The following is a 24,328-nucleotide window of genomic DNA, read 5'->3' as shown; positions in this document are numbered from 1 at the left end:
AGGATCCATCCCAGCACCAAAATAAACCCCAAGCACCACCCAAAAAAAAAAAAAAAGTGAGTTGATTAATGGGCTGAGATTGTAGCTCAGTAGTAGAGCACTTGTCTAGCATGTGTGAGGCTCTGAGTTTGACCCTCAGCACCACATAAAAATGAATAAATAAAGGCATTTTGTCCATCTACAACCAAAAAAAATTTTTTTTAAAGTGAGTTGGCTTAAAGAAAAATAACATAGTAGTACATATACAGCAAAAAAGAATGATGGTCATCATGAAGGACTGATGTTTGGGAAATCCTTATCTACAAATATAATCTAAGCTTTCAGGGTGCATATCCTCATCTTCTGTCTTTTAACTACCTAGCCAGCTTTGTATTTCTGTATTTTCTCTCTTGGAATTCAGTTCAAGATCCAACTGAATGCTGATTGAATATAGTAAATACCTGTTTACTCTTTAAAATTCTTTGCAAGGTACATCTTCTCTGTGAAGTTTTCCTGCTCTCTTTTCTTCCACCTTGAAAGGGTGGATTTCTGTTTTCTCGCTGCTATCATTATTCATTCAAGTCTCATTTGGTCTGCATTGGCCAGTTGTTTATCTAAAAAAATGGAGACTTTACTTCATGTTTGTAATTTTTTCTCTATATACCTTGAAATAGAAAGCATACATAAAATTATTTATTGGTTCTTGTTTCTACTAATAAGAAATATCATTAGCTATTAAAGTATATTTATAATTTTGGTAATATCTTTAATTCCCTTGGACTTTGTTACTTTTAAAAATATAAAGTGATATAAAATGCATGATTTTATTATTAAATTGTATTAATTTAGTTGAACTGAAGAACAGCATACTTTTATTAAATTATATGAATCTGATCAAGTATTTATTAATTTTTTAAATAGTATTTAGATCTGTTTTGGTTGAGGATTTCATTTTCTGCCAGACAGTGATAAATTCTTATTCTAAAATAAACTTATTTATTTTTAATAAATTCAGCTCAGTAGATCTTGCTGATATATTTTTAACTTTTGATATCTAATACAGAAACTGGTGAAAATTGCTCAACTATAGTGATGAGAAACACAATTATAGTTAAATTATCCAAATGTAGATATAAAATTGGGATTCATTTCTAGACTCCAAAATATGTACATATAAACAGTAACTGTTTTAAATTCACCTTCTAATTTCAGATTATGTCTTGGTAATTTCGTTGAAAATATGTAAAGGATATAATTATCAAAGATGCAAAAGAGATGTGTTGTAAATCAGCTGATTGAAAAACCGTAGATAGAGCTGGGCTTGGTGGTCTATGTCTGTAGTTCAAGCTGTTCTGGAGACTGAAAAGGGAGGATTGCTTGAGCCCGGAAGTTTGAGAATAGACTGGACAACATAGTGAAACTCCTCCATCTTTAAAAAGAAAAGAAAAAAAAAAAGAGGAAGAAGAGGGAAATATTGGAAGATTTTTCATAATTACAAAATATCAGTTTCTGGTTCTTGATGATTTGGGGAATATAAAATATTTCCTGTAGTTATTAAAGAAAGTAAATTATTTCTAACAGAATGAATGGCAGATGTGGAGCTATTCTTGCTGACGAAATGGGGTTAGGGAAAACGTTGCAATGTATTTCGCTCATCTGGACCCTGCAGTGTCAGGGACCCTATGGAGGCAAGCCAGTAATAAAGAAGACACTTATTGTCACACCTGGAAGCTTGGTGAATAATTGGAGAAAAGAATTTCAAAAATGGCTAGGAAGTGAAAGGATCAAGGTATTTACTGTTGATCAGGTAAGAGATTTTTGAAAGCTTAGCCTTAGTCATTCTTTAAATCTCTAGCTTTTCAAATCACTAACTCAGTTTTTAACTCTTTATGATGCAGTTTTTCAAGTATAACTCCCTAATATCTTTGCACAAAAATGGAGTCTTAGCTTACATTTTGATTTTGAGTTGTTATGGACAGAATGTTTGAATCCCTGCCAAATCCATATGTTGAAGCCTTAATCTCAATATGCAGATGCTCCTTGCCTTGCCATGGGGTTATATAATATGAATCAAAAATGCATTCAATACATGCAACCTATTTGAATATCGTATCTTAGCTTATCTTACCTTAAGCATACTGTTTGGCAAAATCATCTAATAAACAATAAAATATTGAATATCTTGTGATTTATTGAATCATGAAAAGAAGAAATAGAAGGATTGTATGAGTATGCTTTTGCACCACTGTAAAATAAGAAAATTACAAGTTAGTCATCATAAATCCAGGGACCCTTTCAGGAAGTGGAGTCTTTGGGAGGTAATTAAGCTTACATAAGGTCAGGAGAGGTCAGATAAAATTAGTGCCTTTGTAAGAAAAAGAGGAGACACCAGAACTTCCCCTCTCAACCATTTGAGGATATAGCAAGAAGGCTTCCATCTGCAAGTCAGGAAGAGGGCCCTCACCTATTATGCTGGCACTCTGATCTCTGTCTTCCTAATCCCCAGAACTATGAGAAATAAATGGCTATTGTTTAAGCTACCTAATCTGTTGTATTTTATTATCACAACCTGAGCCAACCATGACAGAAAAAGTTAACATGTTCTAGTAGTTGATAAACAAGTGTAAGAAATATTCTTTTTAAATTTGATTTCACATAGTTTCTGCTCATAGTTTGTTAAATGTTATTCTTTTTCCCTCAGGACCACAAAGTTGATGACTTTATCAAATCTACATTTTATACTGTTCTTATCATCAGTTATGAAATGTTACTTCGTTCCCTGGATCAAATTAAGAATGTAAAATTTGATCTTCTAATCTGTGATGAGGGGCATCGTTTGAAGAACAGTGCCATTAAAACAACTACAGCCCTCATTAGCCTCTCTTGTGAGAAAAGAATAATTTTAACTGGTCAGTATTCACTTTGGGGAAGACATGATGGAATTTTTGCCTAGTGAACATGTAAGATTTATAATCTGATGTTTGACATCCAAAGAACTGGTTGTGTTGAATGGAATTCATACTAATAAACCCATGTTAATTAAATCTTGGTAGGATTCTGATCCTTCAAACCCTTTTGTGATTTTTCTGCAGCCCTGATTTTGAGGATTTCTGAGGAATAAACCCAACGGGTACCATAGTAAAGAATATAGGAGAGATGGGGGGCTGGGGAAGTAGCTCAGTGGTAGAGTGCACATCTTGCATGGTGAAGCCCTGGTTTTGATCCCCAGCACTGCAATAAAATAAAATAATCAATAAAAAGTAAAATAAAATAATCAATAAAAAGTAAAATAAAATAATAAAGAACTAAAATCCAAACTATGAACCAGTAATTTACAAAAAAGAAACATAAAAGAATATAGGAGATGGGGCTAGATTGGATTGCCTGTACTTAGCTTCTGAGTCAGCAATGACATTTACAGCTGTGCAACTTTGGGCAAGTTATTTAACTTCTTTGTGTCCTAGTTTCCTTAGTGAAACAGGGGTATGGTGTCATCTACTATATAGTTATTCTGATGTTTAAGTTATTCTGTGTAAAATTCTTGGGACTACCTGACATGTGGTAAACATTTAATATCAAGGTCTCCTGGGGATTAAACTCAGGGCCTTGCATGTGTTAGACAAGTGCTCTACCCCTAAGCTCCATCCCTAGCCCACTGTATTAAATATTTTCATGTCTGTGCTACGTGTGCATGGCTTATTTGCTGGCCAAACTTCTGGCCCAGATGGTCTGGAAAGGTGTGATGGACCATGTGTAAATATAAGAATTCTTTTCTACATAGTTCTTTTAAGCTTAAGGCCTAGCCTAGAGTCAGGTCTGAATTTTTTAACATACTTCTGTTTCATACCTCACCTTGGTCTTGTGCATCCTTCGTTTGCCCCTCTGGCAGCAGCAGAAAGAAGAGAATCATATTCACTCCTAATACTTACAAACCCTCCATTTTGGTAGGCTCCATTTCCCTACCATTTTCAGCCCTTCTGGCAGGAATGGACAGGGCATGATTATTCTTTTTATTAATTTTTTTTTTTTTTTTTTTGTGCTGGAGATTGAACCTATGGATGCTTTACCAGTGAGCTGCAAAGATCTTACTAAGTTGCATAGGGCCTCTCTAAGTTGATGAGGCTGGCCTTGAAATTCCAGTCCTTTTGCCCTAACCTCCCAAGTCTCTGGATTGCAGGTGTGTGACACCATGCCTGGCTTTTTTTTTAATTAGATCTATTCAGACTTTTGGCTTTCATTCCCATATTCACTCATTTTAAGATAGGGTGTGTGTGTGTGTGTTGTTGTTGTTGTTGTTGTGCTGGGAATGGAACCCAGGGCTGGCCCTTGAGCATGCTAGGCAGGTGTTCTCTTTCATTGAGCTACGTCCCCGCTCCATGATTGTTTTTACTATATCATGACCTTTTATGTATTTTTTATCCTTAGTGTATTTTCGCTCTTTTTAAAAATGTTTTCTCTTTTTCTTTTTTTTAGTTGTAGATGGACACAATACCTTTATTTTATTAATTTATTTTTATGTGATACTGAAGATTGAACTGAGGACTTCATACATGCTAGGCAAGCACTCTACCACTCAACTGATCTACAACCTCAGCCCCCTTAGTGTATTCTTTATGCCTGTCAGAGCTCTTATTGGAAGTTAAAATGAGAAAGAAGGAGTGTGAATAACTGCTTGTTCCTTCTTTCTAAATCCTTAGGGTAGAAGTATTTCTTTTTTTCTTTCTTTCTTTTTTTTGGTTGAAGATGGACACAATATCTTATTTATTTATTTTTATGCGATGCTGAGGATTGAGCCCAGGGCATCACACATTCGAGGCAGGTGCTCTACCACTGAGCTACGGCCCCAGTCCAGAAGTATTTCTTAAAGCAACAGGGAACAGAAAATTCCTTTTTTTTTTTTTTTTTGACTTGAGGTAAGGAAGGAGCCCATCTTTAAGTAATCCATAGTCATTTGACATCCAGTTTGTGTAGAAATTTTGTATTAACCATTATCAGAGGTAATTTTTAAAACTACTTTTTAAAAAATAACTTTGACTCAGGAGGCTGAGACAGGAGGATGACAAATTTGAGGCCAGCCTCAGATATTTATTGAGTTTTTTTAGCAAGTTGGTGAGACCTTGTTCAAAATAAAAAGAAAAGAAGGGCTGGGGATGTAGATCACTGATAAAATGCCCCTAGGTCAACCTAATCACCAAAAAATAAAAAATAAAATTGAGAAATGTTACATAATCTTTTTTTTTTTTTTGAATTTAGTCACTTGTCACTTAAAGATGAAAAAGATGAAAAACAAACAAAAAAGACCAGAGTAAAATATCATAGTTATTTCTATCCTCAAGATTTAATAGGTGCTCAACAAATGTTTGAAAGTAATAGTGATATGGAAGCCAAAGAACGGAAAGGCTGGTATTGGTTATTTATAAAATGTTATTTTTAAAGGAGAAAAGGAAATGGGGAACAGAAATCTTATGTGATTTTCATGTCTTTGACTGTTCAAGCAACTGAGTCGATTCTTCATTCTTAATTCCCAAAGCCACAGTTCACACTTCTTGACTAGCCTTTGATCTTGATATCCTTGGGACTGGAAAAGAATTTAACTGTCTTATGTTGGAAGAGAAAAGCAGATGATTTCTTCTGATTGCTCAATATGGGGTCAATATTGCTTATTTAAAGAATAGTTGTAGCTATAAAATAAAAAAGATTAGCACTAGAAGTGATGAGTAAAAGAAATAAAAAAGAGGAGTAGGAAATAAAGGTTATTGAAAAGTATTGAAGGTCAGGAGTGAAAGTAAAATATTCCCCTACTTGAAAATCAGACAATTTTCTTTGGTTAAAGATGGAAAGTTTTATATTCTTGATTACAAGCAAATACCAATTTAACTAGCATTCCATACTAAATTTAATCTTTGCAGTAAAAAAAAAAAATGATTCTGGGACTTCATTCAGAAGGAATGTCCTGGTGGTGATTAGTGAGATAGTTTCTTTTGAGTGGTAGTGTTGTCCTCTGAATCCTTAATTTGTGAGTCTTGAGATTCTTTCTGCTTTCCTGTCCTTGTCAACTCAACCCCCTGAGCTCTAAATTTAGGAGAAAACTAACACTAACTTCCAAATTGGAAGTACTTACTCATAGTTGATTTTTGTATCCTTATATTTGCCTGAAAGAAATTTTGGTTTTGTTTTCTGGTATTATCCATCCAAGTGCTATGGAAAGCGTTCAGTTAATATTGACTAGAAAATGGTTAGGATTCAGATTGAATACAGTGTAATAATTAGTTTCCGAGGGTCACCATAACAAAATACCATAGATTGGGTTGTTTAAACAACAGTTACTTATTTTCCTACAGTTCTTAAGACTGGAAGTCCACATCTAGGCACCATTGTGTTATATGGATTGGCTACTTTGATCCTTACAACCCGAGGAGCTACTCTGTAATAAGAAACTGGTAGAAGTAATTTGCTCAGGGTCACTTAGGGAAGAAATGATGCAGGTAGGATTTGAACTGAAGCAGTCAGACTCCAAAGCCTGTACTCAGCCACTATGCTGTGAAAACCATAGATAAAAATTTATATGATTATTCATATTTTTAACTTTATTTGACCACTCTTTATTAGTTTTAAGGAAGTTGCTTGTATTTATTCCTCTTAAGAAAGAGAGTACAAATTGCTTTAAAGACCTTGATTATAAAACAAACTTGACTTTCTCATCACTTTTATCTTGCCTTAGGTACTCCAGTTCAGAATGATCTGCAAGAATTTTTTGCATTAATTGATTTTGTAAATCCTGGAATATTAGGTACTTTGTCATCTTATAGGAAAATATATGAAGACCCCATCATTATGTCAAGAGAACCTTCTGCTTCTGAGGTATAATTTACTTTAACAAAAAAAAAAAAAAAAAGAACTGTATACAGGGCTGGGGTTGTGGCTCAGAACTACAGCGCTTGCCTAGCATGTGTGAGGCACTGGGTTCTATCCTCAGCACCATATAAAAAAAAAAAAAAAAAAAAAACCAAAAACAGATTGTGTTCACCTATAACTAAAAAATAAACATTAAAAAAAAAAAACTATATACAAACAGGCAAAGGCTGTAATCCCATGGCTGCTCAAGAGGCTGAGAAAGGAAGATCATTTGAGAGCAGGAGTTCAAGGCTAGCCTGGGTAACATAGTGATACCTCTTAGAAACATAAAAATTTTAAAAATAGTGTATATCTATTGCATATATCTTGTGATCTGGTAATGCTACTTTTAAGAACTTATAAAGAAATAGCAAAGGTTTGTTAAAATATTCTCCTGTAAGGGTAGCAAATTGGAAACAGAAAGGAAACTAAAAGAAAACAAACATTTCAAAAGATAGAACTTTATTGTCTATCAATTGAAATTGTTATAAGTTATTGATTATAAAAAAACACACCCTTGGGGCTGGGGTTATGGCTCAGCGGTAGAGCACTCGCCTCACACGTGCAAGGCCCTGGGTTCAATCCTCAGCACCACATAAAAATAAATAAATAAAATAAAAAGTCACCCAAACAAACAAACAACCACACCCTATTTCAGAGAAGTTAAATGTATGAAAATAATATTGTTTCAGATTCATAAACATAGTAATTTGTCAACAAATATTTATTGAACATATTCCATGAGCCAGGAACTATACAAAATAATAGTTTATGTGAATTTTTTTTTTTTTTTTTTGGTGATGCTATGGTTTGAACCCATGGCTTTGCATATGCTATGCAAGTGCTCTACCACTGAGCTACACCCCCAACCTGGTTTATGTGATTATTTAGTAGCATGGAAAATGTTCATGTTCCATTATTTAAAAATAAAATCATATTAGTTAATTTATCCAACAGATATGTTAAACATTGTAAGTGGGTCAAAGGCTAAGTGCTAGACACTGGGAGATAGATAATGAGCCAAATAGATTGGTTCTTTGTTTGCCTGAAACTTTGTAGTTTGAGATCCTATTTTTGTTACAAATAAAAGTTAATCATTATATTTGTGTATTTATGTAGAGAAACAGGACTTAGAAGATATACATAAAAATCTTTACAACAATGCTTGTTTCTGGTTGGTTAAATTTCTTATTTTTGCATGAATGTAATTTCTGTCTTCCTTAGTGCATGTATTACTTTTGTAATAAAAATTAAACATTGTTTTAAAATACAAGGAAAAAATTTCTGATTCACATAGGAACAAATATATACATATGGGATTTATTTTATACTTTCCTGTAAAGTTCTGTATGCTGAAAAGTTTATATAGAGAATTTTTAACATATTTTGATGATACAGTTGACTTAAGATGTACTGTTATTTAGTAAGCAATGTATAATGATTTGTAAAGCATCAACAGTATCTTGTGCTATGAATTTCTTGTAAGCTTAGTTTTAGGATCAATACTTTGTCAAAATATTTGCTTCCAAGAGAAGCAATCAGAAAAGTGTGGTGGTATATGCTTATAATCCCACCTACTTGGTAGGCTGAGGCAGGAGGCTTGCAAGTTTGAGGCAAAACTCTTGGTGAGACCCTGTCTCAAAAAAAAAAGGGGGGGGGCCAATATTTGGCTCAGTAGTAGAGTGAGTTCAATCTTCACTGCAAAAAAAAGAAAAAGAAAAAAAAAAGGATTTTGTTTTTGTTTTGTTTTGTTTTTTTGCTGTATCAGGTCTTTGTTGATAATTTTAATATTATTTTAATATTCTCTTTTTCCATAGGAAGAAAAGAAGTTAGGAGAGAGACGAGCAGCAGAACTTACTTGCCGTACTGGACTTTTTATCCTTAGAAGAACCCAGGAAGTCATAAATAAATATCTTCCACCTAAAATAGAGAATGTTGTCTTTTGCCGACCAAGTGCACTACAGATTGAACTGTATCGAAAGCTGTTGAATTCTCAGACTGTCAGGTTTTGTCTTCAAGGGTTGTTGGAAAATAGTCCTCATCTAATATGTATAGGGGCTCTTAAAAAACTGTGCAATCACCCCTGCCTTTTGTTCAACTCTATAAAGGTAAGTAGGATATGAAACAGTGTCAGGAATATCAGATGAGGGTTGTATGGTATGTGAGTCCAAGAAGGCAGGTTGGGCTAATTCCTGAGATTACATTTATGGGTTTTTGAAAAGTTCTGTGGACTTTCCATGATGGCTGTGCTATCGCGCTTCTCCAGCTTTCTACTTGTTCCTTGAAACATGTCCACATTCCTGGAGCTACAGTGGGGATGGGAAGAGTTTAGGCACTGCCTTAAGGAACACTTCTAATACTTTGCCATGGTGTCCTGTCCTATTTTATGTTAATATAGTCAGCTGTTTTTGTTTGTTGCTAACAAATATGAAATTTACCATTAAAAATATTTTTTTTTCTCATCATAAAATTGATACCCAATTATTGCAGAATATTTGGAAAATTCAGAAAAATCACAAAAAGTAAAAGTCATCATAAGCTTTCCAGATACAGAAAATCAAATTTTGGTATTAATAACAATAGTAATATTAACTAACAGTTATTAAACAACTTATCATATACCAAAGACTTAAAGTGCTTTTCTAGTTTTATTTACTCTTTATAAAACTATGTGAAATAAGCACTATTATTACCATTCCTCCCTGGTCTCACTGTGTTGTCTAGGCTAGTATCAGACTTCTGAGTTCAAATGATCCTCCTGCCTCAGTTTCCTGAGCAGCTGAGCCTAGAGGCATATATTACCATCTGTTTTTTGATGAGAAAATAGAGGCTCAGAGATATGTATATCATCTTTATTCTATAAAAAATTTATTCTACAAAAACTTTATTCTATAAAAATTTTAATGATGTTGTGTTCACTATTTTTAAATTATTTTTTACACTAATTTGTGAACATTTTCACAAATTTAGATACCTTCTACAGGTATGATTTTTAAAAAATAACTACAAAGTTGGGATTTTGGATATTTAATAAACTTAAGACAGTTTGGAGTATGGTAGGAGTTTTCTGTTTTGAAATTGGAATTGGGTATTAGTCCCTACTTTACTATTTATTAGTTCTTTAAACTATCAACAAGTTACATAATCAAGTTACACCTGTGAGCCTTGGATTTCCTATCCGGAAAACAGAGCCAATGATAGTTGATAATGCTCTTGTGACAATTTGATAAGAAATTATGGAAAAACCTAGCAGAATGCCTGGCCGTACATGTTGCACAGTATCCATGAATAACCTGTTATTCCTAGTTCACCCTGAACCATTTTTCTTCTTTTATTTTTTTGTTGAACAGTAGAATCAAAACTTGATCAAAAAATAACCCACCAGAAAAAAAATTGTGATAAAATGCTACATTATACTTGAAGTCATTAATTATATATTTAGAAAATGGAGTGAATTCTCCAAGTTTGTCCTACAATAGATTATATTTACCTAGCTTATCATAGGACAAGTCAGCTTTGTGTAACTTTACAGAAGGCAGGATTATAACAATTTATTAAGTAACGTTTTTAAGAAACAGATTCTATACACAGTGGTAAAAATTAAACCCTTTGGGCATGAAGCCCAGCAAAAATAGAAACTAACAATTCCTCCTTAAAAGGAAGACTTTATGATGGCCCAGAATGTACCAGTTAATTTAGAATATCCTTAAATGATCTTGAAGAAAGCTGCAGGGGGCTCTTTGTGTTTCTCCATTACTGCCATATGGCCATAAATAATAGGCATAGGATACTACGAGCTTCAAATAGATAGGGTAGCCTCATGTACAGTCTGAGACTTATTCAGAAAACCTTCATATTGATATTGATAAGCATCAATATGAAAAGGGCTAAAATGAGCCTTCCACATGTATAAGTAAACTTTAAGCAATGGTTTCTAAATACAAATGTGTTCCTATTGAAAGATTGTTTCAAAGTGATGGATCTCTCCATGAAATATGAATAACACATGTAACAATTGTATAACAGCAATGATATTATAATGCATAATCAAGATTATTGGATTACTTGGAGTCAGGGAACCTTTTGTTTAGCTGATAGAAGCCTGAATTGACAGTCTCTGTGATGAAGGTGATGAATCAGGCTGTTATAGCATAAAGATATTATCCATTAGTTGATTATTAATTAGTGGTATATATTGCAATGTTCTGGGAAGCTTTTAAAGCTGTATCTAGCCAGGCCTCAACACATAGGGACTGATTCAGAACCTCTGAAAACAGGACTCAGGCATGAGGATTTTTACAAAGCTTTCACAAGTGATTCTGATTATGTGGTCCTGGTTAAGAACTTGTGCATTGCAATCACCTGTCTCCCTTGTAGTCTGATTTAATATTCATCAGACAACCTTCTGTTAGGGATTTGTTTTCCCCTTTGGATCTTCTTTAATGGGACAGAATAGATAAACCAATTCTTTTAAATAGGTGTGTCTCATTTGCAGATCAGTAAATTTTCCAGAAAACATTGAATTCTAATTTATTCAATCTCTGAATTTGGTTAGCTTTAATCATTAGTCTGTAGAGCTTAAGCATATTCAGGTTTTTCAACATTAGACCCTGGATCTGCAGACCTTTGATGACCTTGCCAAGTCGCAGGCATTTTAGCAGACCTAACATGAAGCAGCTAGCAACCATCTCTTTCCCCTCATATGTATCAACTGATATAAATATCATAGACTTCCAAGTATTTTTAATCCAGTGAATTTACTGAAGTATTGCTATATTAGTACTTAATTCCCAGCATGTTATACTACAGGATTCACTGCCCTTAAGATATTTCTCATACTATTCAAGAGGGAATGAAAACATTAGGAAAGTATAACAGTAACCGTTTAAATAAAGTCAAAGCTGAAATGTACTGGGAAGGGGAGAAAAAGACTGTGAATAAAATTGGGGGAATTTGCATTGGGTCTTAAGTATTTATAGAATTGAGATAATTGGCCAAAAAATAAAAATGCATTCCAGGCTGTGGGTGTAGATTGAAAAGAATTTTGAAAACAGTGATATATCTGTTAAATGTGGGAGTGAGGAGATCTGCCCGTTTGGGGAATTTAATCTAAAGAGTGAATAATCACTAATAACTTAATCTCTATTAATATGTTAGCTAGGCTGTTTGGGGGAGGAATTTCATAGATGCTGATATAACTTTGGAATAAAATTATTCTGAAGACTATTAGTAAAATAGGGGCTGGAGTAATTCAGTGGTAGAGTACCTGCCTCATATGTGTGAGGCTCTCGTTTAATCCCTAGAATGCCTTCTCCCGAAGAGACAACTATTAGTAGAGTAAACAAAAAATATTATTGTAAGAATACATTCCTCTGTTAGTCGATTGGGTAAAATTGTAACTTCCTACTAAGAAACTGGTAAGATTAAATAGACTATTAATGCTTTTTGGGTTTTTGAATATCAACTGGTAGGTGTTGTATGCAGCCACAACTTAGATGAAAAAAATAATAGGAAGGGAAAGGAGAAAATTAAATAGAAAAAGAAGTATTGATAATGGAAAACATCAGGGTTTTGGAGAGGACAGATCTTGCACCACTTCTTGACCTTTATTCCTCTCCTTTCTTTCTCCACCCTCTACCCCCCATAGTTGTATGTGGGAAATAATCCTGCACTTGTAGGGTGGAGGTAGCAGCCACTAGGCGACCGCATTAGAACTGCTCAATAATTAACTCAGTAGGATGGATGCATGTTAGCTTTTTTCAAAAATGATCAAATCCTGACCTTTAAAGATTTCCTTAAGAATGAGCTTGGATTTTTCAGGCAGCTATTGATCTTTACTCCCCACCCTCATAATTTTAGCATTTTTGCCTCCTTTTTAAAATAAAACAAACAAGCCAGTATTAACAATCATTATTTTGAACAGGAAAAAGAACGTAGCTCAACTTGTGATGAAAATGAAGAGAGGCGCCTATGTGAAGGCTTACTGAGGGTGTTCCCTGCTGATTATAACCCTCTCCTGTTTACTGAAAAGGAGTCTGGAAAACTACAAGTGCTGTCAAAGCTCTTAGCAGTTATCCACCAACTTTGTCCCACTGAAAAGTAAGAGACCAGTTTAACAAACTGCCTATAAGCACTCGTGGAATTGTGATTGCATTATTTCTTAGTTCTCCCCTGCTTAATAGGAAAACATTAAAAAGAACATTCGTTTTTAGGGATGTGGTCAGCTCTTGGTATTTTGTGAAGTTATTTATAAATAAAATGTGTAAGTTTTATTTAAGAAAAACTAAATGTAATATATTTATATTTTTAAAAAATCTATTGATGTTTTCTGATATATAACACAACTTACTTTTGAATCTTCTTTAGAATCCTTTCTTCCTCTTTTGTCCCTTAAATGTTGATACACATCAGGGTTTTTTCTTTAAACTTTTTACTCTCAACACACTTCCTGGGTGATCTCTATTTCCCATACTTTGAACTGTCATTCTTATAATATTGACTCCATGTCTATATCTCTAGTCCAGTCCTCTCTTCTAATTTCCACATGGTTATTTCTGTTTAATTGGCATCTGAATCTATCTTGGTGTCTTAGAGGCCTTCAAGCTTCAGATAGTTGTCTAAAATTAGCTTCATCATTTTGCCATTCAAGCCTGATCTTTTCCTCATTATCCCTTGGCTTGATGAATGATATCATAATGCATGTAAAAACCTTGAAAGTTATTCAAGACTTATTTTTCTTTTTCACTTGCCTAGTAACATTGTCAGTTGCTAAATCCTATTTGTTTTATTTCTTGATCTCAGGAATCCATCTCCTTTCTGATACCAAGATTTTGATTATTCTGATTCCTGATTTGGGTTGTGATCTGATCGTCTTTTACGAACCACTTCCCTTTTATTTTCAACCCCATTGCATACTCAACATTGCCTTTAGTTATATTTCTAAAATATTAATATGATCATGTCACTCCTTTTCTTAAAATATTCATTCAAAGACTCTTAATTTGTCTTGTAGAAATTTCTAAATTCTAGCATCTTTTGGGGGGAGGCTTGTTACCAGGGATTGAACTTAGGGGCACTCCACCACTGAACTACCTCCCCAGCCATGTTTTGTATTTTATTTAGAGACGGAATCTCCCTAAATTGCTTAGCACTTCACTTTTGCTGAGGCTGGCTTTGAACTCTTACCTCAGCCTCCCGAACTGCTGGGATTATGGGCGTGTGCCACTGCACCCAGGTTCAACTCTAGCATCTTTGACAAGACCAATGGCCTCCTTTTCTAGTCAAACCAGTCATGGGTCCAATTATACCAAACTATCTGTGAAACCTGTAATTTGCCCTATTTCTCACCCTGTGCCCCTTCTATGTTGCAGGTTTCCATGCCTGGTATTATCTCTGCTTCTCATTCTGAGTCCAGCCTTAGTAACTTCATGAGGCTTTTTCTCAAAATAAAAAGGGGTGGGTAAAGCGTCAGTGGTAAAGTGTCCCTGGGTTCAGTTCCCACTTTAAAAAAATTCTGTCTTTGATACTTGTGTTTTGTTCCCATATTGCTGTCCTGGTTTCCCTTAGTTCTTGGTCTATTTTTCCTCTTATTTAAGACAGTGTTTTAAAGTTTTTGTTTTCTAAGAGTCTCATCTCTGCTGCTTCTTGGGACCTTAGCTGTTTTCAATAATCTCTTTCCCCAGAGGCGTATAGTTCCCTTTTGGTTTTCACAAGCCATGCCCACTGCTTCTGTGGCTTCACCAAACCTGAGATCCCAGTTACTTTAGTTCTCTGGATTCCAAGTGAGGTGTTACAGAGACCAGTCCCTCAGGCAGCATTCATGTAGGTTAGAACTTTGCAGCCACTCGGCTGGTTTCAGTTCACAGAAGGAAGCTGGGAAATGGGTTGCTGTATTCCAAAGAATCCCCCTAGCTTTGCAGCACAGGGGAAGGGATAGGGCAAATAAAACACCAGGAACTTTCCTACTCATTTACATGTGGTTTTTCCAAACTGGTTGTTTGGATAGTTGCTGTGGATCTTTTACTGGTTTCTAGAGCTCCTGTAAAGTTATTTAGTAAGTTTCCTGATGTTTATTTAATGTTTCTGTAGAAGAGGGTTTGGAACTTTTCAAGTCTACATCTTGCTAACATCATTTGCCTGATTCATTTTTTACTTTATCTAATGACTTTCTCTCATGGTTGATGAGAATTTAGTGCTCTTATGTTCTCCCTTCACCTTCCATCCTTCCAAGACAAGTCGTACTACAACTTTTAGCTAAATTAACATTTAATACTTACATCATTGCTACTGCATTGTTGTTTATTGCTCCACCTAAATGATTACATTTCATTTCTTTAATAATCCCTCCCCCAAATGCTTTCTACCCGTCTTCCCATTTACTTGGTTCTTTTTAACTGTTATAGTGTCCCCATGCTCTTCAAGTCTTTTAAGTTATTTTGTACTTTTTTATCTTTACTCAATGAATCCTCTGTTCTTCTGCTAAAATTTGATTGTTTTCTAATCTTGTTGCGGCAATCAGGCAAGAGGCAGCAAATGGCAGAAAACAAAACTTTATTTCTGGTGGGAGAAACCCAACTTTATTTATTTATTAGGAGAACCAAACTTTATTTTATGTTGGCGGGCCCAGAGGATATCAGCACTCCAGATTCTGAGCTCCCCTTACCAGTTTTTCACAACATTTATAGGCTATCTAGTGCCATAAATTTTCTATTCTAAAACAATATATGGTTCTGCACAAACTTTGAAAAAAAACCTATATATGATTGTGTGTAAGGGTTTTCAGGCGGGAAGCATGTGTACAAAAGCAGAGTGCTTTTGTAAAAGGGAGATTGGCTCCTCTTGGAGGCCTTTGCCTGGAGCCTTCACAGAGGCGTTAACACTTCAAAGGAAACTAGTTAGATCCTAGGGAAGATCCTTCACAATCCAAAAGGTAGGAGTGAATGGTGCTAATTAGGTTCCCTGAAAACCCAGCTGACTTGAAAAGGGGAGGGATGGGAAACTCTCCCTTTCCCAGGCACTAATTTTCTCGGACAGTGTCCTTAGTTTTTGTATCCAGGCCTAGGTTAGTTACCCATTTCAATCTTGTTACAGAGTTGTTATCATGGGCCTTCTTTTATTCATTACCTGTTGAGAGCCACAGACAAGTCAAGGTGGCGCCTGGCACTTTGCCAAGAGGAGTGGTTTGAGAAGTAACGCCAGCGATCCATTAAGATGATAGAGATTCCTTAATGGCTGACTACTGTGTCTAGATTATGTCAATTAAATTAAGCTGTGTGTAATTATTAAGATGATGAGGATTCCTTAATGACCTATTGATGTATCTGGATGTTAATTGAAACAAGCTGTGTATAATCAGTTACGTGTATATATACCTCTACTGTCCGACAATAAAGTGGCTCCCGTGTATCAACCTTCACAAGTTCCTTGTCACTCCCCCCCTGGTTATTTTGCTGCAGCCAGACTGCGGCAATTACCTATAAATTCTTTTTTCTTCTGTGTTCAGTCTATTTTCTGTGTTTCTTGTTTGCTAGAACATCCTATAGTATTTTCCTAAGAGAAGATGGGATGTAAATTTCTAATTTCTTTCAGGTTTGAAAGTGTCTTTATTTTACCCTAACACTTGACTAACAACTTGCCTGATTATAAAATTCTGGGTTGAAATAGTATTTCTTTAGAATTCTGAAGGTGTTGCTTTATATCTCTTCTAGTTTTTAGAGTTGGTTTTGAGAAAACTGATGCTTTTTAAATTTCCATTTCTTTTCATGTTTTATGCTGTGAAAGCTTTGGCAACTTTTCTTCATTTCTTACACTTTGAGTTATAATTTTTAAAAAAAAATTTTTAGATGTATGGACCTTTATTTTATTCATTTATATGTGGTGCTGAGAATCGAACCCAGTGCCTCACACATGCTAGGCAAATGCTCTACCACTGAGCCACAGCCTCAGCCCCAGTTGAGTTATAATTTTAATGTACTTTAATAGGAGTCATTTTTTCATTCATTGAACTAGGAACTTTATAGTAGGTCTTTTTTCTCTGAAGACCCCAAGTTTGGAAAATATTCTGTCTTTCATAAAACAATTTTTTTCCTTTGGAATTTCTAGCAATCATTTATTAAACCTTTTGAATTGATTCTTTATTATGTTTTTTCTCCTCTTGGTCATCACCTTTTCTTTTTAATGTATTTCCTGGCAAACTCTTTTGTTATTGTTCAACTGTCCTATTAAAACTTTATTTTGGTTATAATTTTAAATTTCCAAGATATTTTTCTTATTCTTGATTGTTCCTTAAAATTGTAGCTCCCCCCATCCCCCTTCAGTACTGGGAATCAAACACAGGGCATTGTTCTTGCTGGGTAAGTGCTATACCCCCATACTACATTCAAAGCCTTGTATTTTTTTTTTTGGTGAATGCTGTTTTTTTTTCCCTTCAAATTGTCTTCTTTTTTCTTTGATTGCTGTTTTAGTTAGATTTCTTCTTTCTTGTTTATTGGTTTTAGTTTCTCCTTTTCTTGTTAATCTCATCTCAGTAGCTGGTAACCCTTGGGGTGAGGCAGTCAAAATGTTAATTGGACACTGTGGGTAGGCAGGGCTTGTTAACTCATGGTATTCACTGGATGAGACGCTTTTCAATTTGGGGACTTCCTATCTGTGGACTTTTTTTCTGGAATCATTCAAGTTTTTCCATAGACAAACAATCCTTGAGCTGGGACATGAGAGGGGTACCTGGCTATTTATTGATCCGGGAGTTGGCAGAAAAAGGGGATTAAGGTCTTACCATTGAGTATCCAGGCTTTCATTTTTTATTTGATACAATATCCTGCTTTATAAAATCCTCTGGTCTGAGCTTCTTTGTTTTATTTTCTCCAGAAAGTAAACATTCTATTTGAGAAAAAAAAGTCAACTGTTCACATGGGGGGTGGTCTAAGTTCTCTTTGCCAATGTTCTTTAACAGCTCCAGTCTAAATTACTTCCTCCTGAAGTGCCTTTGCAAGATTCTAAAGTGAGAGTGAACTTGTATTTGTTTTTTATTGGAATCTGCCTCTTAAGTTTCACATTCTCTCTACTCCTAATAAGGTCGCTGCTTTACTCTTCCTTTTTGTTTTCATATATGAATTTCTACTTGTTTTAACAAAGAGTGCCTTTTTTGCTCATTTGTATATTTTGCTCGTTTTCCTGCTCTTTCTAGGGTGATTTCAGAGAAATGTAAAGAGAGGTTGGCTCCTCTTTCGAGGAGAAAGGTCCTTATTCCACTGTCTTAAAACTGGAAGTTTAGACAATGACTTTAAAATTGAATGTGAAGGAATACTAAGTTGTATAAAGTCATTATTGCATGTTCTGTAAATATCACTAACAATATTATGGTGGTATTTTCCTTCAACTAAAAAATGTTATTGTCTTTAATTGTATATAAAGAATCTTTCTTTTTGATACAGGGTGGTATTGGTATCCAACTATACACAGACCTTGAATATTTTACAAGAAGTATGCAGACGTCACGGATATGCTTACACAAGGCTTGATGGACAAACACCAATCTCTCAAAGACAACAAATTGTTGATGGCTTCAATAGTAAATACTCTTCTGATTTTATTTTTTTGTTAAGTTCAAAAGCTGGTGGTGTGGGACTTAATCTTATTGGAGGATCTCACTTAATTCTTTATGACATTGATTGGAATCCAGCCACTGATATCCAGGTAGGACTATTTATTCATTAGACATTACTGAATGGTATGATGATGATGATGATGATGATCATGATGTAGTATAAATAACTGCTGCACATCGAGCCCTTATTTTGTGTCAGATACTCTAAGTGCTTTTCATTTAACTTTTTAATCTTTAAAACATCCTTATAAATATGGATATTAGTGATCCTGTTTTTTACAGATGAAGAAATGGAAGCTTATAAGGTCCTCCAGCTTATAAGAGGCAGAACCAGGATTCAAACCCAAACCTTATATTTACAAGCCCTAAATCACTTCATAGCACTTTTGGGTCTTCGTGATGCTTGTGACCATGAGGGGAAAACAATAAAATGCTATGAATTGCTGTGATCAATTTGTGCAGGCTATGGTGAGGGTATAAAATTAGCTTATTTTAAATAAGTTTTATTATTTTTTTTTTAGCAAGGAATTTTTTTCCCACATTTTTTTATTGGTGCATCATAATTGTACATAATGGCAGGATTTGTTACATATTTGTACATGAACACAATATAACAATATAATTTGGCCAATTTCATTCCCCAGTATTTCTCCTTTCCTTCCCTTTGATCCCTTTCATCTACTCTACTGATCTCCCTTTGATTTTCATTTTCTTCATCCATTCATCCATTGATGGGTACGTAGGCTGGTTCCTGAAAGAAAACCTTTGGTTTCTTTAGTATCTAGTCTATTTTCATGTATTTTGAGATTTCTACGTATAGATTTGTACCTAAGTTAGTATATGCATTAGGGAATACCAAGACAACTGTCAGGTTTACTGATTCACTGGAAGGACTCACAGAAATGAGAAAAGCAGCTATACTCAGTTAGTTGTATTAATGTTAAGGACACTAAAATCGCCGAAGGAAAAATGTGCATATGCAGAGTCCAAGAGGGACTAGGCACAAGCTTCTATTTGTCCCTCCCAGCAGAGTTATTTGAACAACTCTTAATTCTTTTCAGCATTAATGAGCGATGACATATATGAAGTATCATCAACCAGGAAAGTTCACCTGGTTTAGAATTTGGTGTTCAGAATTTTTGTTTGGGTCAGTCTTGTAGGCATGAAGCACATGCATGGCTGACCTTATTTGCTTAGACTTGGCCCTTCCAGAGGTCAAATTTAGACCACATGGTCCAAGGCCTTCACCTGTATCACATTGTTAACATAAACTGTCAAATGTGGCTTCAGATAAACAAGGCACTATTTTGATATAGGATACTGCAATAACTTAGAGAGATGATATCTCTAGGAGCTGATTGGAGGCCAGACTTTTCTTTGAAACATGCAAAGTTTAAATGTCAAACCTTTATAGTATCATTGTTAATTCTTAAATCTCAGGGATCTACATAGAGCCTGAGTTGATTGCATATATCCTGGGGGCTTTTAGGGGGAGTGAATTTTTAGCTACTAGGACTGGGAATGAACCCTTCATGCTCATGCTATTCTTGATTCTTTACATTCTTGCTGTTCAAAATTACTGTCTTATTATTTTTAAAGATATACCCTTTTATTGTATGGCAACCCTGCAATTTGTTTTACAGTACCTCAGTGAATGCTTAGCCCTCCCTTTATGTAACCTAGGACAAAAATATGAAATGGGTTATTCTTGGGGTTACCTAGGGTTTGGTTTTTGGAGTTTTAAGTAAAATACAGAATTTTCAATCTTAAAAATATGTTCTGGCAAATTACTTATGTGGCAAGGACCATTAGTTTCTGCTGTACTCAGAATTATCACTTATTTTTTATAGGCTATGTCTAGAATTTGGAGGGATGGTCAGAAGCATTCTGTACATATTTACAGACTCCTAACCACAGGTAATAACCATTCAGTGTGACCAAAAAATGTATACCCTTTGAGTAATTAAAATAATTTTTTTGATTAATCTGTTTCAATGTCAGAAATATATTATTATTGTATTTACTAGTATTGTAATAAGCATGTTTACTCTACAGAAATAATAGATATAAACATCTGAAGGAAATCTAATGAATGTTTTTTCTTCAGGTACAATAGAAGAAAAGATCTATCAAAGGCAGATCAGTAAGCAAAATCTTTCGGGGGCAGTTGTAGATGTAACTAAGACATCTGAACATATACAGTTTTCAGTAGAGGAACTTAAAAATTTGTTCACATTACATGAAAGTTCACTTTGTGTCACTCATGACCTGCTTGGCTGTATATGTACAAGAGGAGAAGATCAGACAGGTTAGTTGTATTTTAATCTGTAAAGTGAGTTTGTTTCTCTTTAGCCATTGAAAATATTTAAATAACTTCAAAATATTTATCATTTTCATATGTTGGTTTTCTTTTTTCCCCTCAGGTCACAGAGCAATGCCAGGTAGATATTTGAGAAGATATTCAGTTGAACTCAATTTAGCACCTTATTTCTGAATTGATTGTGAAAAATTAACTTGTTTAAGAAAAATCTTTTAAAGCCTGGTATAATGCCTTAGAGTTAGAAAAAATGTTTTTAATTCTTCTATTTCATAAAAAAAATACTTGACAAAATAATCCCACTGTTTGTTTATATTGTGTAGAACTTATTCATAATGGGGTCAGACTTTCTGGGATTCTTAACATGGTCTGTTGTTACAGTACTTGGTAAACTGCTGTTGCTGCTTAAGTAAAGCTGAAGATGTCAGCTCTCCAGAATTAGATACTATTCAAAAAGCAACTAGATCAGGAGTAGGATTTGAGCAAGCAATGTCCAGTAGTTGAAAGTCACTTGATATATTTGTATTGAGATATTAGACTGTGTGATACTGACTTGAAATAATTTGTTATATTAGCATATAAAATATTTTATATGAAATTTGTATATTCTGAATTTTATATTCATTAGAACTAATATAATCAGATATAATCATAATTATAATTATAATAATAAAACATTAGGTATAATATAAAATATGTATATAGTGGATAGATTTTAAACTTCAGATAAATGTTTTCAGATTTTCTCTTTATAGCCATTTTTAGTAATAAAAATCAACATTTGATTCTATTATATATTCTTTGTTTTAATATATTATTTTCTATCTTCCTTTTTACTTGTATTTACTCTAATGTTCTTTTTCTAATTTTAAGTCAGATACTTAGTTTAATGACAGCACCATTACAACCAGTTGAGATTTTTAAAGTTGTGATAAAATTTAAAAGAAGTCTGTCTTTTAGAATTACATAGTGAAATATTTGTAGGTGAAATGATATATGCTTTGTATTTATTTCAGAATATTGAGGAAATGGAAAAAGTGTGGCAATCTAAATAAAAAATAATTGGCCATTAGATGATAGTCACTGAAGATTGAATTATATACAGATTCTTCATTTCTATCCTACCAACTTTTATCTTAATTAGAAATTTTCCATAGTTAATAGTACCAGGGATTGAACCCAGAGGCATTTAACCACTAAGCCACATATGCAGGCTTTTTTTATATATTTAGTTTTGAGACAGGGTCTTGCTAAGTTGCTGAAGCTGGCTTTGAACTTTCAATCCTCCTGCCTCCAGCCTCCCTAGCCACTGGGATTAGAGAAGTGCACCACCATGACCAGCTACAATCTTTAAAGTGGTTAGTCAGGATAGGCTAAGTGCTGTAACAGGAAACTAAAAAAACACAATGTAATTATATTTGTTCATGTAACGGGTTAGTTATGACATTCAGTGGATAGTTGTTTTTTTTTTTGTAATGTGAATTAACAAACTAGACTTCTTTCACTTTGGGCCCTTCCACCCCTTGTACCTTAGTCCTCTGTAGAGATCCCCTGCATCTTCTATCTAGCAGTGAGAGAAGAAATGTAGGAAATTTTGCATAACGATTTTTATAGGCCAGACCTAGAATTTTCACTAACACATCCCATAGGCCAGACTCAGTGGCTGTATCTAATTGTAAGGGAGGCTGGGAAATGTGCTGAGTGCCCTGCAGGGAAAAGAAATGGATTTGGTCCCTGCCATTCGTGTATTGCGTAATTCAGCCCTTGAATACTTGCTTCACCTGGAATACTTACTTGATTCAGTAATACTGAACTTCTCCTCTTGCATTGTTCTTTGCCTTTACTCTTTAGGCTTGTGATTGTTTTTGGCTACTACCAGTTCTTCAATATGTCAGCATCTCTTTCCTTTCATGACCTTTAAATGTACTTTTCCTGGAATGCTTTTGTCTCTTCCCCATTTAATTCTTTGTCATCTTTTAGATCTTAATAGAACATTTTCTCAGGGAACCCCTCACTTAACCTTCAGACCAGGTCAGCCTTTCATTGTGTTTAGAGCCCCCTGTATTTTTTGTAATGTAGTGCCACAGTTCCTTATCTTCAGTTCTGAAATCTATAGTGTTCAAACAACCCAAAGGGTTTTTGTCTTCATAAATTTGCAACAAAATTATTTGTGGCAAAATGCTTACCTAAAATGGATATAAGCTTATTGGTAGTCTCTAACACATTTATAAGGCTGTTCATCTGACATTTGTAGAATACTATGAGATTGATTATGGAATGCTAACCGCATTATTCCAATTATATTCTGAATTTGAAACAAATCTGGCCTCATAGATTTTTAGATAAGGGATTATGACTGTGTAATATATTATTTGAATAATTATTTATTTAATGTACATTTCTTCCATTGAACATAGGTTCTTGATTTCAGAGACCATGTCTGTAAGGTCCTTAGCATCAGGATGGCCATCTTAAGTGACAGCCTCCATTTTAAGGAAAAAGTTTTGCTTTTCCACCCCAAGGGCATTTCTGAAAAGGAAACACCTCTCCCTCATACCAACCCAACCCTTAACTGCCCGCATTCAGACTGCTCAGCTCTGATTCTTGAGCCTCTGAATAAGTCACAGAACTCAAGTCTGTTTTGCCTCTCTGTCCTATAGAGAGATGGCCTTTATTTGTCAGTTCTGACAAATAAATTCTCATGTTTCTCTGCCTGCTCTCCATCTTTCATTTCTCGCTTACCCATCTCTTGTTCCTCGCTTTCTCTTCAATGTCTATATTTGTTCATAATTTTTGCTCATAATGCTTACATGAATACATATATATATAATTTGTGGAAAGGATGAACTGAATCTTTTAACTTGAAAAATGGTGATTAAATGTTGTAAGTCACATAAACTCATTGTCATTAAACAAAAAAATATTGCATACAATAAGATATTGGTTGGTCTAAGGATTTTCTCCTTGGTATTTATTTCAGATGATTCTTCAGAAAAGATTGCTATCTCTAGACATTGTCAACTTGGTCCACATCACCAGAAACCAAATTCCCTGAAACCTCTTTCCATGTCACAGCTAAAGCGGTGGAAACATTTTTCTGGAGATGATATAAATCTTACAGATCCTTTTCTTAAAGGAATAAGAGAAAATGTGTCATTCTTTTTTCAGAACATAACAATCACACTACGGCCATGCAGTGAAAGACTACTTAATGATGTTCCCTTGCTCCCTTTGTAAAATTTAACATAGTAATTAAACGTAATTTTTGAAAATTAATAAAATTACTTACATTTTGCAACAAATATGATTTATCAGTTCTTATACAATAATAAAAATTGAGTTAATTTATTCTACTGTCATGTATAATTAAAAGAACAAATAAGAAAAAAATTGAGTTAATTTTTTAACTTATTTTAATGGGTTTATTTTGTTACGTATTGACTAAAGCATTTTTATTAAATCATTTTCACAAGGAATATGAAAAGGTAAAAATACTTTGAGAAATCTAATCTCATGAAGAATATTAAACATAC

General features: G+C 34.3%; 1 protein-coding gene across 7 annotated transcripts in view; it reads left to right on the top strand.

The window, feature by feature from the left end:
- Positions 1–24,097, top strand: part of Rad54b (RAD54 homolog B) — a 108,165-nt gene extending 84,068 nt beyond the window's left edge. For all 7 annotated transcript variants that reach the window (XM_048782805.1, XM_048782803.1, XM_015485961.2 and 4 more), the window contains 9 exons: positions 1,561–1,786; positions 2,681–2,888; positions 6,701–6,840; positions 8,691–8,981; positions 12,797–12,972; positions 18,306–18,567; positions 20,329–20,395; positions 20,586–20,786; positions 23,776–24,097. In XM_048782805.1, coding sequence (XP_048638762.1) covers positions 1,561–1,786; positions 2,681–2,888; positions 6,701–6,840; positions 8,691–8,981; positions 12,797–12,972; positions 18,306–18,567; positions 20,329–20,395; positions 20,586–20,786; positions 23,776–24,032 — 1,828 coding nt within the window. In that variant the 3' untranslated portion in view covers positions 24,033–24,097. The remainder of the gene's footprint in view (positions 1–1,560; positions 1,787–2,680; positions 2,889–6,700; positions 6,841–8,690; positions 8,982–12,796; positions 12,973–18,305; positions 18,568–20,328; positions 20,396–20,585; positions 20,787–23,775) is intronic.
- Positions 24,098–24,328: the final 231 nt, after the last annotated feature.

This window comes from Marmota marmota, unplaced genomic scaffold, assembly GCF_001458135.2.
Source record: "Marmota marmota marmota unplaced genomic scaffold, marMar, whole genome shotgun sequence".
Taxonomy (NCBI): Eukaryota; Metazoa; Chordata; class Mammalia; order Rodentia; family Sciuridae; genus Marmota; species Marmota marmota.
Note: the sequence above shows the minus strand (reverse complement) of the source record. Positions and strands in the feature narration are given on the sequence as shown.